Below are 17,752 nucleotides of genomic sequence, written 5' to 3'. Positions count from 1 at the left end.
TCTCCCTCATTGCCACCCTCCCTCCCTCATTGCCATTCTCCTTCACTGCCACGCTCGCCATGCCATGAAAGTCGGTGGTAAAGTTCAAGCTAAGAAAATAATTGTGAGTAGAGGATGTCCCTTCCTCATTAAGAAAATGTGTGTAGTATGGGAAGAACTGCAAAATTTTGCTGAAAAAACTCACCCAGATAAAGCTGTAGCAGGCCGTTGTATTAACCTTTTTAATGACAATGTGATATCTCACTACAGACAAGTGTTAAAATGTAGGGAAAAACAAGTGTCTTTAGACAGATTCTTAGTAAGATAAGCAAGCAGTGAGCCACAACCAGGTCTAAGTAGTATGCCTGCAAAAGTTAGGAGAGAGAATACCCCAGAAATGTCATCACTGCCTGATGTTATAAAGGAAGGGGACTCCCTTTACAAACACTAACACCTCTCCTCCTCCCCGCCCTCCTTACCGTCTTCCATATGTCAACAAGAGTCCTCAATAAAGGTAAGGTACCTATGAGTAGTATTCTGTATAAAATGTATTCTTACGTTAATATTTTTGAGCGTGTGGAATGGATTAATTCAATTTACATTATTTCTTACGGGAAAAATGATTTCGGTTTTTGAATTTTCGGTGTGTGAACCGTCTCTTGGAACGGATTAAATTCACAAATGGAAGGGTCACTGTACAGCCGACAATGAACCTCTAATAAACAAGATTAGATCTAATAGACAAGGTTAGTAACATGGATCATTTGTTGCCTTCTCTATTAAAGCAGAAGCAACAGGTACGAACACAAGACAAATAACAAAATACCAACAGACAAGTAATACAATTACCGCCATACTCAATTATGCAGATTCAAAGTCAAGATAGCTAATAGTTGGGCAACATGGAGTTACAGCTCATAGCTGTGTACTGGAACCGGCTAATTATTAAGGGCACAGTGTATATTAGTACAAATCATCAAGGAAGAGACTCATAATTAAACAGGAGAGCATTTGAAAGGGTACCGGGCACTTCACCTGTGTAAGACCACCTCTTGGGTTAGAGAGCAAATGCACCAGAGCAATTGAAGAGTACAAAGTCACCATCCGTCCCATATATGAGTTGTGTGCTCTTCCTCGACCAACATGGAATGTGCTAATCAACCTGTTCATATGTAAGACAAATTAGCCCATACAAAGAAATCAAACATTATACATATCAGCTACTAACTAAAAAATAAATAAACAAAGATTTTAAATTATAAAAAATATGGAAATGCATGTTTCAGCACCATTTATAATAAGGGTTTCCATGAATTAAATTATCCTTTACTGATATTTATTACATTATCTTTACATGACTTACACTCACAAAGATCATTCAAAGAAACACTTACTCCACTCTATTTCTTTATTATAAGTTAAACCCTTTAACATTTTTGTGACGCCTACAATTTTCATGTGCTCAAAATGCCAGAACATTCCGACGACAATTGTAGTCGTAATTTTGAAAGTCATGTTGGCTAATTTTAATTCACTTCTTTTTGTCATTTTATTTTGCTTTTATTGTATTTTTTGAAAATACCAACATAAAGTACATCTTTTACCTTAAAAACAATATCAAATTGAACACTTTACCATGCATAGTAACTAGTGTACACTGAAAGTAAAATATTGCCTAACAATTTGACCTTAGTCCAAGGCGCTGGTAGTGCTGTGGACTATACATAAAACACAAGTTGAAAACATAATAGTAATCTGCAGTAATGAAGAGTAAGGGCACCATCTTGCTCTATTAGTACCTCTGCATTTCACCAAATGTTAAAGTTCCAAATACTGCAAGATAAATATTGTCAAGTGATACCTATACACTATTTTGTTTACCTTATAAGACTTTGTACAAGTTGATGTGAGAGTTCTTCACCAGGCCAACCCAACTCTGTTACATGAACGAGGCATTCCAACACACAGCCAAGTACAACTGCAACAAAAAACTTGGACATTATATATAACTGACACCTGTACTTTTCAATACTATTGAGAAACTTACTACAATACCATAGTGTTTAAATAAAGGTGAAAAAAATAACAAAGACCAAATGTATGTGTAAGTATATTATTAAAGCACATTTTCAGATGAACCTACATCCTTTTATGAAGGTGCTGTAAACATATATTGGGTCTTTTCTTCACCTTCATTAAATTATTCTTACAAAAAGAGAGACAGGAGGAATTAGGTAATATACACAGCATTACTCGTTACCAATAAATGTATGATACATTTGTGGTGTGTGGAGAAGCATACAACATTGAACCCATAAATAAGCAACAAATTTTACATTGCTTCCAAAATTAGCAACCAATAAAATACAGCTGGCCTTTACTTTGAGTGGTTGATTGTTCCTGAAATACCTGTACACATATAAAAGATGAACAACCATTTAAATCAACAGGTAAAATTTCTCCTAGAGAGCTGCTTATGTCACCATCTTTAAACATAAAATTAAGGCCTCAAATATAGGTAAAAAGTTCTATTTGAGCATGACATTCACTTATACTTCTTAGGAAATGTCCTACTTTATTTTGGGCAACAGCCAGCTCAGTGCAGCTTTCTCATCTTCAATGCAGCAGGTGTCTTTTTCAAGTCGCCAAAAGTACGAGCACAAAGACAATAGACAATACACAATTCACCTGTTAAGGCTTCATTGTCTTAAGCATCTTAAGAAAAGATCCCCACTGCACTGAAACTGTTTAGTAATATTACCTAACTTTCAATGATCAATCCTGCAGAGATGACATAAAGCACAAATGTTTTGTTAAATATGACTTGAGTGCATGAAGGCACAAACTACCTGTCAAAAAAAAGTCATACATGTTTTGTGAATAAAATTAAATCACTCTTGTAGAGTGAAGACTCATATTTACAAATTCACCGTGTTTAAAATACTGTACCCACCTAGATTATAGTAATGAAGGTCATTACTAGCGGTGAGTAGTGGGAGTAACCTGGTGGTTAAGCTAGCAACAAGTTGATCCAAAGCAGCACTGCCAAAGGCATCCCCACAAGTATCACAGCAACCAACAAACTTGAGTGCATCGTTAATAAGCCGTGTTACAGACCGGAACAAGCGCACAGACATCAAGGCTCGAGGACTTGGATCACTGGCCAGCCACTTGACACCACCTACAATAATAACAGTTACTACTCTATTCAAGAGTAAATGAAAATAGCAAGTATTATACAATTCTACTGCAAGGACATACTCAAATACATACTACAGTCTAAAATATCCCGAACTTCATTATTCTCATTAAGCTCACAATATAAAAATACTATATACAGATATTTTCTGCTGCAATAGATGATTGCGTTCAGACTCGCCAGGTGCATCCGACTGTGTATTTACTAAAGTAAATGATAATACATATTTTAAATTAGCTAAACACACAAACATGGAAAAATTAATATTTTTGAGATATATCACTTTCTTGCCTTCCAAGATATTTTAAATTGTCAAGGAATGGTCACTGTAGAATATTACAATAAATGCCCAAACAATAAATGTTCTAAATACGTATATACTGTATAATGCCTCTTTAGTTACCTAGCCAACACCAAAGGGTGCCTTAGCAAACTCTGTTTGCTCATTCCTGGGCAACATCTGAACTATAACATTTCAAGCCTTATCACATTACCTACCTTGAGGCTACCTTGAGGTGCTTCCGGGGCTTAGTGTCCCCGCGGCCCGGTCGTCGACCAGGCCTTCTGGTTGCTGGACTGATCAACCAGGCTGTTAGACGCGGCTGCTCGCAGCCTGACGTATGAGTCACAGCCTGGTTGATCAGGTATCCTTTGGGATATGCGCTATGCACTATGTCTGACAAATTATGCAGTCACACAACCAGATTAACATAAAATGGCTTGTTCGTTCATTGAAACACACTGTTAACACGATACACCCATGCTTATCATATCCAGGAAATGATTTCATGTGTTTTCAACTGTCTATATTTGACCAAAGTATTTTTGCCGATTTCTTTACAAATTGTGGTACTGTATTCAGAAGTGGTTTCTCTTTCGGTTAGGATTATTAATATTTCTCCTCGTGTTGTTCCGTCCTTACCCCCGTAGAGGGTCCCCCTTCCTCAATATTGCAAATCCCTGACCCACATCACTCAAACGTTTACCCCTCCTACAGTTCTGAAAAGCCTTTTCCTTGAACACTTTTCTTCACATTCCCACTCCGTTTCCATCTTCACCGATGGGTCTGCAGGCGGTGTAGGCTACTCTGTTTTTCCTGACTACACCTATATGTCGCCTGCCACCGAAGATTAGCATCTTCATGGCAGAACTTTACGCTATTCTCTATGCTCTTCATCTACTGCTTTCTCACTGTCAATCCTCCTTTGTGGTTGTAGTTGACTCTCAGTGCCCTCATGGCTCTGGAGTCCTTTAATCCAGTCCATCCAGTGGTAGTCGAGATTCAACATTTGGCTGTTTCTTCTCTCTAGTAGATTTAAGACATTTGAGTTTTGCTGGGCTCCCAGCCATATTGGTTTCTCTTTAAATGAGCGTGCGAACACTGCCGCTTGGGAAGCTATCCGCACTTGTCCCATCTCCCATAAAGATATTCCTTATTCCAACTTTTACCCAGTTATTCATTTCTCCATCCTTGCCCATTGGCAGGGTTGTTGGTCTTCTGTTACTGGTAACAAACTGGGTACTCTTAAGAGTAGTGTGTCCCTAAGGCCTTCTTTCTACCTCCGTAACCGGCGGTGGGAAACAGCTCTGGCAAGGTTGCGTATTGGCCATACACGCTTAACTCAGACACCTAATGGAGCGCTGTCCTGCTCCTTATTGTCCTAACAGCACTGTTCCTCTTACAGTTGTGCATATCCTTGATGAATGTCCTGACTTCCAGGACAAGCGTGTGTGTTGCTTTCCGACCATCCCCTGCAGTCACTTGTCCCTCGATAGAATTCTTGGTGAATCAGATACTTTTGATATCGTTCACCTTATGTGTTTCTGTTCTCATAGTGGCATCCTCAGTGATATGTAGCGCTCTCTGATTATCCCGCACATTTGATGGTGCTACATAACCTTCTTGCCTTGGTGCCTTCTTTGATAATTACTTACTTGCTCTCGAGCGTGAACTATTATTTTATAGTACATTGCTGCCTTGGCCTCTGGTGAAGGTGACTAGTACTGAGTGCCTATAGTTGTATTACCATTATTTGGGGTTGTGGCTGGTTTGGTTTCCCACCAAGTCACATTTTAAAAACTTGAGGGCATTTGTTTCCTCGTATGTTGACAAAAGGACAACAGCAGTCTTAGTAACCTGTTATTGGTCTCTGTACCAATTTGTTAATTCCAGTGTTGGGCAGTACGGTACAGCTCCTTGGGGATATGAAGCATGCAGAGTGGTACAGCTTAAGACTGAATAAAAATACCACATTTCTGCTATTGGGTATCTGCTGATACCACAGTTGGGTTCTTAACTGTTTTTGCCCTTGGGTGTGGTACGCAGTAGAGGACTTTGATAAAAACCATCTTCTCTGCAAGCTTCATGCATAACTGTTGCCAAGTTGTGGTCTCTGGCAAATACTGTACAAATTATTGCTGGATGTCTCAATTCCACACTTTTGTATATGTTCCAAGAGATCTTCTACTCCTATTGTACTCCTATCTGAACCAGAATGCATTGCAACTGCCTTACATGCAGAACTAAATCTTTTATATACATCTGATTTCCTTGTGGACCATGATCCAATTAAGCAGGAATCCCAAGAATATATATGGAATAAATATAGACGCTATAAAATTTAAAATTTGTTAATAGAGTTGTGCTAAACGCTTACAAAGATAAAAGCTTACCTGCATTCTGCAGTGTATGGTGTAAGGCACTATCCTGATTCTTCAGTTCATTCAGCAGCAGCGGAAGGAATTGTGGACAGAGAGCTTGACTACCCTTCACAAGTGGTAGGTATATCTGGAAAAAAAATTATAAAAAATAATCTTGTTCAAATTTATGGAAATACTCAACTGCCTCCCCCCCCCCCAAAAAAAAAAAAAAATATTATGTAGATGTCCAAACTGCATCACAATACAGGTGCTGGCTCAGGAATCATCCGAGGGGCCTGAACTCAGTTAATCGATGACGCACCACAAGCATAGTTTTACTCATTTTAACCACAAACAGGCAATCAATGACAAATACTTAATCATACACACACACACATTCAATCTTTCAATCTACTTGAAGCTTCACAAATATTTACAAAAAATTAAATAAAGATGAGGCACAGCTTTATGAATGTAGAATACTCTACTTCCCTTTTCTGAATTATACAAATACTGTAATATCTTTAAATGCAACAGTGACTAATTAGCTATTGATGAAGAAATGCCATTTTAATTATTATTTAAATACAGTACAATCATGTTTTAATAATTGGTAATTAAGCTGATGAGAAAATAAATAATTTTTAAAACTAAAAACTAGATTTATATTGGACAAGTCATCAAAAAATCTTTGCACACTTACTGAAAGACTGATGGATACAGAGTTCAATATATGTGTAAGGAGCTGCTCGTCAACAGAGGAATTCGGCCGGGAAGTGAGAAAGCGCTGGAGGCTTTGTGTCCAATGATTGGAAACAAAAAATTCTTCATTTTTGCATGATGCAAACTGCACTTGTTGAATATAAAAGCTCAGAGTATTGATATTTCTCTTCACATCGTGATGGGAAGTGGCATTCTCAACGTTTTTAAGCAACTCCATCATGGCTACTCTTAAAACTGATGACTTTAATAATGATGCATCATATTTACTGAGCTGCAAATTAACAGAGAATTTGGATGGCTGATCAAAGGCCAAATCAATGTGTTCAATTCCACCAACACAGGCTGCTGTCCACACAGTTTTAAAAAACTCAAGCACTGGCCAATCTTTTTCCTGCAGAATGTGATGCACTGTTCTCATCTCCTCACATAAACCATACTCCTCAAGCCAAATGTAAGTATCGCATACAAACGGCAAATGAGTCCTAGAGGACAAGAGTTCTGGTACACAGATGAAATTTTTTTCACCAGCATTCACTGCATTTTTATCTTTTTTAGTTTCCAAATATGTAATGACATCATTGTAGAGGAGAAGAGCCAATAAACAAGATGCTTGACATCTGGTACGCTCATCTGCATAATAAAGGCGGGCAGCTGAAACAAAAAGTTTGGTATATATTAAGTCATTTTTGCTTATACTGTAGCTGAAATAATAAAATAATTAAACAGTTTGCAACTCTCCATGGAACCTACCTCTAACAACACACAACAAGACCTCCTCGTCTCGGAGCAATGTTGTCCTGATGTGAGCAGAGTTAGTAGCCAGCAACCTCAGACATTCCACTGCTCCAGGTAAGTACTCCACTGACACATTTTGTGACCCATCACGCTGCAAGAGATAAACCTTAAAGCCCTCTCGCTAATCTATAATATCTTACTCATTACTTACTTAAACTATAACTCTATATAATTAAGTTAAAAACATTAGCACTTTAAACTTCAATACAGGCAAACCTCAACACTCCACATTAGTGTATATAATTTTGGACCCGATCCAAATTTGCCCGAACTCTGGATTTCCCCAAATTTGATCTTATTTTAGCTATTTATCATAAAAAAATTTGTTTGTTTTTTTATCGTATAGCAAATATTACATACATGTACGTTTATAGTACTGTACTGCACAATCCAATACAAAGATCGCGCTTTCAGTTGGGAGCAATCAAAGGTTCAGGTGGACAGGGGTTTTAAAATGTGGTAGCTATGTGGGAAGATAATTGTGGAAATTATTGGCCTTGTGAGGGTCAACTTGTGCCACAATATACTAAACTGCCTGTTTACCTATAAATTCAATATATACAATTGAAGAATAGAAAGTTATAAAAGATGGTACATTATTTTATGTGATAACAATACAAATATTGCTGCATCTTGCATTGAATTCTGATTTTTTTTTAATCTGAATTTGGAGGAAAAATCCAGTGGACAAAATTGTTTCAGATGTTTATGCAAAATCTGCCATATCAGCATCCAGATTAATAGGCTGCTATTGTATTCAGGAAATATAGCACTGTAGAAGGAAACAGTGTTTTCTGAACTGTTGAAAAAGCCCCACTTCACAAAGGTGTCAGTAAAGCAATTACAAACCATTTATTAAATCATACATCATTCAAAACAATTTTACAATGCTTAGAAATCAACATACAAAACACACGGACTTGCACCATTGGGAGGTTGAAGTATAATAAGCCCTGGCTTCCTGTTCCGGCCCCTCGGGTAAAATTTATAATCTAGCGCAGCAGGTGTTTAAAGCAGAAAGCTCTTTCCTCAGACTCTGTGGCTCACTACAATATAGTCTTGGAAGCAACATAATATACATTGGTAAATGGAACTATGACAAAAATGACACACAAAAGATGCATATAAGAAATACGTAACTGGAAAAGCATGGAGGTTCATCTCCATATTCTGAACTAACAAACCACTAAAATTAGTTAATTGGAAACAAAATTACTTGCTACAAAAACGATGTTTCTCGGAGTAAAGTAAATCCTTCAAGAAACAAATTGTATAATATGTTTCACTACAAACAAATAACAATTCCTATTCAGTAAGTACAGTAGTGTAAATAGTAACATATTCACACTCTCGGCTGTTGGGATGGCATCAAAATCCACAGCTAAAATAAAATCCTTAAAGTAACACCATGATACAATAGTATTGTTGTTACCTATTATTTTCTTTTCCATATAACTTTTTATTACTTGTAAAGGTACAAAAAAATAAACAAAAAAATTCAAACAGAGATAGCTGCCGAAAACACAGCTACAGCTTAACGTTAAACATGGCTAACTGGGTCCCTACTTGTTGCAGTTATCCCTTCTGTATACATATAGAAAGAAACAGATTCTATGCTGTCAGATATCTGGGATCATTAAAATATAGAAATTTAACAAACTACCAGCTAATAATAATATATGAAAATAATGCTATTATCAGTGAATTACACCAATATAGTACTAAAGTATAATGCTAAATTTTACATAAGTGTTCCTGAAAGTACAGTACAACCTCAGTACTCAAACTTAATTGGTTCCTGAAGGCAGCTTGAGTACCGAAAAAAAATTCCCATGAGGAATAATATAAATTGGATCCAATTGTAGACCACGCAAATAAGTATATTAAGATATTAAATAAATACAATTACTATATACACTTTACCTACAATTAGGAGAGTTGATTGCATATGTGGAAGGTGGTGAGGCAGAGAAAAAGAAATGTTATTCTTTGGCAGGGAAGTCCCCCTACATTTATCAAAGCTTTGTCAGTGTTTTTTTATCAAGAATACTTTGCACTTTCCCCCATTATGCACACATTTCTTTTATTAGAGAACAAGATTTAGGCATACCAAACTCAGTAGCAAGAGCAGACACGTGGGCACCACTTTCATATTTGGCCGAGTTCTTATTTCATCTCGATCGTGGTTCTCACTAATTTCTTTTTGCTTGGCTTGGCTCTTATCACTAATTTTCTTTGCTGCCATGATGACTAATATAAAAAATATCCAAGAAAACACAAGAAAGTGTAGAGAAGTCTAGTGGTGGTGTGCACGAACGACAGCTACTGGGAAACCAACTCATCTGGAACCCGTGTTTACGTTTGAGGACCGAACATGAACACAGCATTCGCGTGCCAAATTGTTTGCATTGGGAGCTGTTCGAGTAGCAAGGTTACACTGTATACTAAAGTATAGATATTGTTAAACATACTATCTCTTGGGAAACAGTATTCTCTGAATGGAGATCTGTGTATCAAAAACAGATGCTCAAGTTTTGTCCTAACATTTGACAATTAAAAAAGTACAAAATACAACTTTTTCAATTTTAAAAACTTACCTTCATCATGTTGACAAAATTCATCACCAGAAACTGGAGAGAACACAGCTCAAGAAAGGGTTCATGAAGCCTGGGATCCTCTAACAGAAAGGCCAGCTGAGACCATGCAGCCTTACGAACCCCTGGCTCAATCCCTCTACCGAGGATCAGCTCCATCACCTTCATCAATCGACTCTCCTGAAGATAAACATTGTCATATTCACCAATTTCAATCAAAGTAGATTTCGTATTTTTCATAAATAAGGTCATGGCAAAGGTACAGTTGGCCACTAAATTATGAAGTGTTCCTAAATACAATATACACAATTGTATATTTGTCCACAATATATTCAGTATATATTGTGGGCAATATATAGCGAACGAGTATCTATTTGAAAGGATTCCAAATTTAATACCATTAAATAACTCATTATGAACTGACCTCTGCAGCCATATTGTTCACAACAAAGAGTTGTGAGGGATTCTTCAAAATCAAGAGGTCATGATGAATGGCAAGGTTAAAGTCTTGTGGATCAGGAAGAAAGTCGCCTCCAGTTATTACAAGTCTCTGAACCACACGTGACAGAGCTTGAATTCTCGTGTCTCTATCTCGTGAATACAGGCACTGAAGCCAATATTTCAAGTGCTGCAAGAAAATGTTAAGATTTTCAAAATGCATTCTTTCATGTAAGGGTATATATACAATTTTTAAGTACATTTGTAGTCTTCCTTGAACAAATCTCTTCCCAAAGTTTTTTCTAATCATTAAACACTTTAAAACCATCGGGTTGTCCCCAGTTAGGTGAAGAAATGGCATGTGCTGGAAGGAAGTTTATCTCAATCACTCCAATGTTGGAGGAAACAGGCATGACTGACGTGCTCCTGGAAAATCTTGGAAAAGCTCCTGGAAAAGAAATTTTGTGCACAAAGTCTCATTTATTTTGAAAAATATGTATACTTTATATTTAGAAATAGAAATTATGAATTTTAAATTTTGAAATGTCAATTAAGAAGGGGCATTGCCACAAAAAAGTTTGTATTTTTGAGGTTTCACTATACAGTAGTCATCATGTAGACACATTATGCACGACGTCTGATGATTTGGGAGAATTATTCACTTTCTTATCCAAAAATGGATGTGCACTTTCTCTTACCTCAATATTTTGCAATGTACGATCACCCTCATACACAATTGAGGGGAGGTTGATGATTGTTCGACCAAGACTAGTGTACGAGTCAGAAAGACACTGGAGGTCTGAGAGACATGCACGCCAACACTGAACCGCAGCAGTCAACACAGGGGTGCTCATCAGCGGATGGCCAAGCAACAATCCATGTATTATATCTTTGGCAGCTTTAATAACCTAAACAAAAATATAGATAATTACATTTTTATTTCCATGGAAACTAAATAAAATAAACCAACACAAAATTCTGAAAACATCAAAGATGGAGTCAACAAAGATTATAGATTTTGCATTTTAAACAAACAGAAGATATATAAAACATTTGTAGTTATCTATAATAGAAATAATGTAGCAGCTACTTAAATTATCCTAAGGAATTCCACATTTACACAATTCTTGCAAACCACTAATAACATCTGCAGTATAGTCCCAGAGATTCCCCGAAATACTAATGACATCCAACAGATACCAGGCAAGCTTTCCCATCAACCAATTTACAAAAACCTGGACCTACAAACAGTCTGATTAACAGAAATATAAGGCTGCTAAAATCAAAGCATCACCGAGTCACTCAACAAGTAACAGCCAACGGCAACAAAACTATGAACATATCACAAACCACTGTCTTTCCAGGCATTATCATCGGCATCTTACGACTAGTCGCGCCATCGTCATACCACTGTAACTAAACTATATCAAATATCCATCTAAATTATCAAACTGTGTTTGTGTCACTATAGGAACAAGTATGACACAGGATAGGGAGGATTCAACACAGGGAAAACAAACCCTAGTGAAGGCTACCTTCCAAAGAAGCCATCCAGTAAAGTACATGTGTACTATATATATAATGCCAGTGAAAAGGAGGCTGAGGGATCAGCACCCATGTTTTAATCCTGTCCCTCCAACTAGTATCCATATCTACCTATACATATTATGCCTCGGCCTTAGAGAGGTGACTAAATAGAATTTACACCTTCACTCAATTAAAAACAAAATCCTCTGAACTGTTGCTTGAATTGGCATTGTCTTAAGGATGGCTTTTAAGGTCTCCATAATAACTTACTGACCAACTAACATGTATACTAATTCAAACCTTAAGTACATTCTCAGTGCATTTACATAAAAAAGTGGACTGCACCTTCATGACATGTATACCATCACACTGCACTAACACCAATACCATGTGCACATTTTTCCAGACAACTTGCCTCTTCATTGTCATCTACAAATCCATGATAGAGAAGATGCCTGATGACTGTTGCTGACAGGAGGAGGAGGATTCTTGGAGATCGACTCATTGAGGTGTCTGCTGCCTGTGATATTCCAACACTATCTTCCACAAGTCGTTGAACAGATTTATATCTGAAAAGTTTTTATTTAAGTAGATTGCAATAAAAAATGGAACACAACAACATATTAATGAAAACTTATTTTTGTTTTATACATATATATAATAAACACATTTAAGTTATCCATATATTAACCCTTAAACTGCGCATGGCATATATATACGATCAGAGTAATGTGTCCCACCATGCGCATGGTATACATACACGACATAAGATGCCGGGCACGATTCAAATGGCCCGCGGTTACACGGGGTTCATATCAGCTTCCCCAGGGCTCTTGTAAACAGACTCCATTTAAAAAAAAAATCGTAGGCAACATCCCCAGGTGTAAAAGCCACAGTACTGTGTGAGCAACCAAGGCTGGCACATGCAGCATGAGCTAACAGCACTGCTGTTAGCTTGTGACCACAGCATCGCCTAAATATATCAAAATAAATATGTAACTGCTATTATTTAGTGATGTATTACACAAGACCCCCTGACTGATAAAAATGACCAGGATTGTGATAATAGCAGGATTGTTGTGATAATTAGTGCTGTCTGAGAGGAGTAATGCTGAGGGAGGGAGGGAGGTAGCGTCATCTGCTGAATCTGTGTGGCCACCTGTTGTCTGCACTCACCATACTAGCTAAGTGGTTCGCTATGGTGAACACAAATGTAGATACTTATATATAATGTGTGTATTAGTGTAATAACAGCAAAAGGAGTATGTTGGGAGGAGGCATTTTAGTGAGGGAGGTGGTGTCGTATGCATGACGCTGTCATGCAGTGTAGAGTGACCACTATGCTGTTTAGACATCATACCAGCTTAGTTGTACAGTTATGGTGAATAAAACATGTAGATACTTATATATAATATCTGTATTAGTGTAATAACATCACAAACAGTATTCTTGGAGGAGAAATGTTAGTGTGTCTGGCCTTGAACCAGTGAGGGAGGCAGCTGCCAGCTGTGTGTGTAGCTACGTCTCTTACTGCCTCAACTCACCATACCAGCTTAGTTGTACAGTTATGGTGAACAGAACATTTAGATACTTATATATAACGTCTGTATATAGTGAATAAAAGCAAAAACATTATGGTGGGAGGAGGAATATGTTGGCAAGTGAGGTGTTGAGGGAGGGAAGGAGGTGACATCTGCTGGCTTGGGTGTGGCAGCCCACTCGTTGGTGTTATGACTCGCCATACCAACTTAGTGGTTCGTTATAGTGATTCCTACATTACAACCTCTCAATTTTTATCTATGCTGTAACGACTCTCGCGTATTAACTTTTAAGTGTTTACTGACTTTCAATGGGTTATGTAACTAACAGCTAATTACTACATACTACATTAATAGGGCTTACTTCAAAAAGAAAATTTTCAACAAATCTTAGCCTTCAAAATTAAGCTGTGTTCACAGTCTTCTTACCCACTTAACCTAACAGTGACATCTGGAAACACAAGAATTTGTAGCAGTAGGCGTCTTGATTTCTCTACTTTTTCTTTGTCCATATTACCCAGTGCAATCTGTTTAGCAGCACCCCTGATAAATTTTTCCACCAGCACGTTACTCCGATGAATACTTGAAACAGGCACAGCCTTCTCGGCAAGATCAAGAAACTCTGTTATCTGTGATGACGACGTCTGCAAAAAGTCTGAGGTAGCGTGGAGAGACTCGGCGGCAAACAGTACACTTTTTATTTGGGTGGCAACCATAGGCTTTGCTTGAATGAGATACTGCAGTAAAATATCATATTGATTCTTGTGTTCTAAATAAAAGCCTCCATCACATAAAATGAGTATCAGTCCTTCACACACATCACCATCAATCACCTGGAATGAAAATATTTGTAATACTTTAAAAGATTACACGAATGAATTCAAAATTGCACAGACACACATTCCAAAAATAGCATTTCATCATTTTTTTTACCTGGTTAGAAGCTTCAATAGGAATGAAATCTGTAAAAACTCTGCTCAGTACTAATGCCAAGCAATGGATATTCAAGACTTGTCTCACGGCCTCAGTGTGTGTTCCTGCTAGATGTTTGGCTTCAAAGCTAGCCATAATAAGATGTGAAATGCATAGAATAACCTGAAAAGAAGAAAATTGAATTAATAAATCCTGTTGCCAAATACACTAGCTATTATACAAAATGTATTAATATCCAATTATGACAAATTAGCTCTAATAAATCTCAAACTAACCCTTCTAATTTCTCCTACGACTTCCTCAGTAGCTGCGTCATAATCCTCTTGTTCCCATAAATGCTGGGGTTGTACACATTGGTGCAGGAGGGCTAAACAGGAAGTGAGTAGACGGAGACTGGCATCTTGGATCGATGGTCTTAATGACACCAAGAGGGAGCACACGCGTCTCATAATGTGGCTACAGTGTCCAGTTACGGTTAACTGATGCATTCCAAGAAGAATAAATTCATCCCCATCATCTTCGTCATGTACAGTGGTACCCGACAGATCCTGGTTGGGAAGGGAAAGGGGTTAATATGTGCAGAATTTTCAATATATCTATTAGATTTAAGATCACAGGCTCCTGACAAGCATGCTGAAGAGAACATCAACGGAAAGGCCTTCAATTACTTATGTTATTTTGCTAGACATATCGTACATATCTACTTGGAGAGTAGAAGACCTCCCATCAAGCAGGTACAAACTCTTCAAGCAAAACATTATACTGTATGTAAATAAAGGCTGATCATTAACTCGCGTTTACATTCTGCACTAAGAGAAAAAAAAAAAAAAACAGCGTTGAATGTAATGACACACCATTTTCTGGGGGGAGCCCCGTCGGCTACCCGGAGCTATCCAGGCTGATATGCTAATGTCAGACTTTGGCATCAGTCATGTTTATGGAGTTCTGTTGGCCTACCGGGGACCACGAGCCAGAACCTGGCCCCCTCATAGAGGCACGAGGAGCAATCGCCTATAGAAACCCCAGTGTGGTTGGAAGCATTCTATGTCTGCCATCGATCGCAGACATAGAATGTCTGCTGCGCAGATAGCAGCGCGGCGACATGTGACGTCATACTCGTTTGCTCGTTTCTGTTTGGGGAAAACTTGTTCGGCTTTTCGTAGCAATTTTCACCAAAATCAGGGTTTGTTTTGGGACGCTTACCTTTCTAGGTGTCTAACCCTGTCGATGGCAGACATAGAATGCTTCCAACCACACGGGGGTTTCTATAGGCTATTGCTAGTTGTGCCTCTGTGAGGGGACCAGGTTCTGGCTTGTGGTCCCCGGTAGGCCCACAGAACTCCATACACATGACTGGTGCCAAAGTCTGACATTAGCATATCAGCCTGGATAGCTCCGAGAAGCCGATGGGGCTCCCCCACAGAAAAAAAAACACCCTTTTGGATTCATTCCTTAATGACTAATCCCTTTAACCCTTAGACTGCTAACTTAATAGCTTACATACCCCTATGTGCTCAAGAAAAAAATTGTTCTGAAAAAATCATTTTTTCTTATAACATTGTTAATTAGCCTTCGAGAAGCACAAAAATCCAATTAAAAAGTCTCAAGCTCTTATAGTTTAGCTGTAGTGGCCTGGAGAAGTTGTATATATTTAAGTGAAAAGAGTTAAGGTGCCACATGGGAATAACTTTGTTAATTTATTTTCATTGTTTCTCACTTTATATATTTAGTTTTTCATGCTAACAGGTTGTACTTGTATGTCAAAGGTACTGTCTATTATGTATAACTTTGAAGATATAAGTATGTATGGATATACAAGTATAGATATATACACACACACATACTTTAGGCTTATAATATATGTATATATATATTATTGTGAATAATCTTAAAATTGCATATAGCACACATTTTGCCTCAAATATATACATGGTAATCACTCATTTGCTGTTGCTAAAAGTTTAGTGTCCCTCTACGGTTGCCCTAAACATTCAGACACTGGATGGTGACGTTGACATCCAGTGTCATGGTGATGGTCATCATTTTCTTACTAAGGCCCTAGAAGGAAAGTGAGGGTTTCAGGATTCTTTTTCAAGATGGGGGAGGGTTACTAGAGCCCTGAGGAACCTGATGTGAACCCTGTGTAGCCACGGGACTTTTAAATCTTGCACGGTACTCCAAAACATCATATGATGTCGTGAACAATTTATCGATAGTTACTAAAGATATCATATAATGTTTTACGCAATTTAAGGGTTAAGGAATAAATAGAAATGTGACGAAAAATCCCACACATCTTCACAAATATAAACACAGGCTTTATGTACATAAGAAATCAAAGCTAATCAAAATTTCTGAGAGATGAAACCATGTGTAAAAACACACCTTAGTCACATTATTGAGGGAGCTGCTTCTATCTTGTCCATCTCCCAGTTGCCGGTTATCCTTTTCCTTGGTATTCGGAATGTGGCTATCAATACCCGTGTTCCGAATATAGCCACCATAAAAAGAACAGCAGCTACCTCTACTAATATCTGAATTTGAAGAAGCCTCTCCTGATGATGCGGGTGATGTAATCTGTTGGATTGTTCTTCACATTAGCAGTAACTACTTTATTTGATGCAGTTGAACATCGTTCAAGAGTTTTCCAAAATATTGCAAACATCAATTATAAATAAAGATTTTTTACACAAGTTACCTGGGAAAAAACATTTGTTTTATCAAATTAATGGCAAGATTTCATCACAATCAAAATAATGATATACACAACAGGCATTATTGACTACTGTACCACAATGACACGAGGCAATATTTACTACCACAACAATAATGAACGCCCAGTTGAGCAATATCCACAGTGGGCAACCAGCCCCTTCACATCGACACACACAGCTATAACTAACCCAACCACCACTGCAAGGCAGACTTGTGTTCCCCCCCTCCCCCTCCCCTTTCTCCCTCCATGTTGTTTCACCACCCACCCAAAGCTGCACCCTCACCTATACTCAACCAATTTTGTAGTGCACTATTAAGATCGTTCTAAACAAATTGTGTATTGAAACACAGCACTGTACGGTGTCAATAAACACATGCAAGGAGGTCATCGTACATACAGTGGTGAGTGAAGTGCTAAAGATTCTGCGTGGTGCTGGAGATTCGTAGTCGCTAAAACCAGGAGTTATAATGTCTGGTATGTAATGCTAGCTTTTATTTTGACTAATCTAATGGCTTTGTTTTATTTAAAATTTATATTTTTATTGTTTCATTTGCAGAGTATCTACAAGTATGTTGAGTATGAGAAAATGTTTGTGTGTAAAGTAATTCCTGCACTTTTGTGTCTCCTCACTGCCTGCTCCCACCCTCACAAAGGTCCTGTATCTTGTCGA

General features: G+C 37.8%; 1 protein-coding gene across 2 annotated transcripts in view; it reads right to left on the bottom strand.

The window, feature by feature from the left end:
• Positions 1-17,752, bottom strand: part of LOC123761648 (rotatin) — a 34,745-nt gene that overhangs the window by 5,670 nt on the left and 11,323 nt on the right. For both annotated transcript variants that reach the window (XM_069330679.1, XM_045747714.2), the window contains exons 8-21: positions 16,752-16,943; positions 14,642-14,914; positions 14,367-14,528; positions 13,863-14,266; positions 12,311-12,464; positions 11,067-11,276; positions 10,355-10,558; positions 9,934-10,110; positions 7,292-7,427; positions 6,522-7,192; positions 5,852-5,966; positions 2,933-3,160; positions 1,861-1,957; positions 1,015-1,141 (exon numbers count right to left, since the gene is read on the bottom strand). In XM_069330679.1, coding sequence (XP_069186780.1) covers positions 1,015-1,141; positions 1,861-1,957; positions 2,933-3,160; positions 5,852-5,966; positions 6,522-7,192; positions 7,292-7,427; positions 9,934-10,110; positions 10,355-10,558; positions 11,067-11,276; positions 12,311-12,464; positions 13,863-14,266; positions 14,367-14,528; positions 14,642-14,914; positions 16,752-16,943 — 3,150 coding nt within the window. The remainder of the gene's footprint in view (positions 1-1,014; positions 1,142-1,860; positions 1,958-2,932; positions 3,161-5,851; positions 5,967-6,521; positions 7,193-7,291; positions 7,428-9,933; positions 10,111-10,354; positions 10,559-11,066; positions 11,277-12,310; positions 12,465-13,862; positions 14,267-14,366; positions 14,529-14,641; positions 14,915-16,751; positions 16,944-17,752) is intronic.

Source organism: Procambarus clarkii, chromosome 24 (assembly GCF_040958095.1).
Source record: "Procambarus clarkii isolate CNS0578487 chromosome 24, FALCON_Pclarkii_2.0, whole genome shotgun sequence".
NCBI classification, from domain to species: Eukaryota; Metazoa; Arthropoda; class Malacostraca; order Decapoda; family Cambaridae; genus Procambarus; species Procambarus clarkii.
Note: the sequence above shows the minus strand (reverse complement) of the source record. Positions and strands in the feature narration are given on the sequence as shown.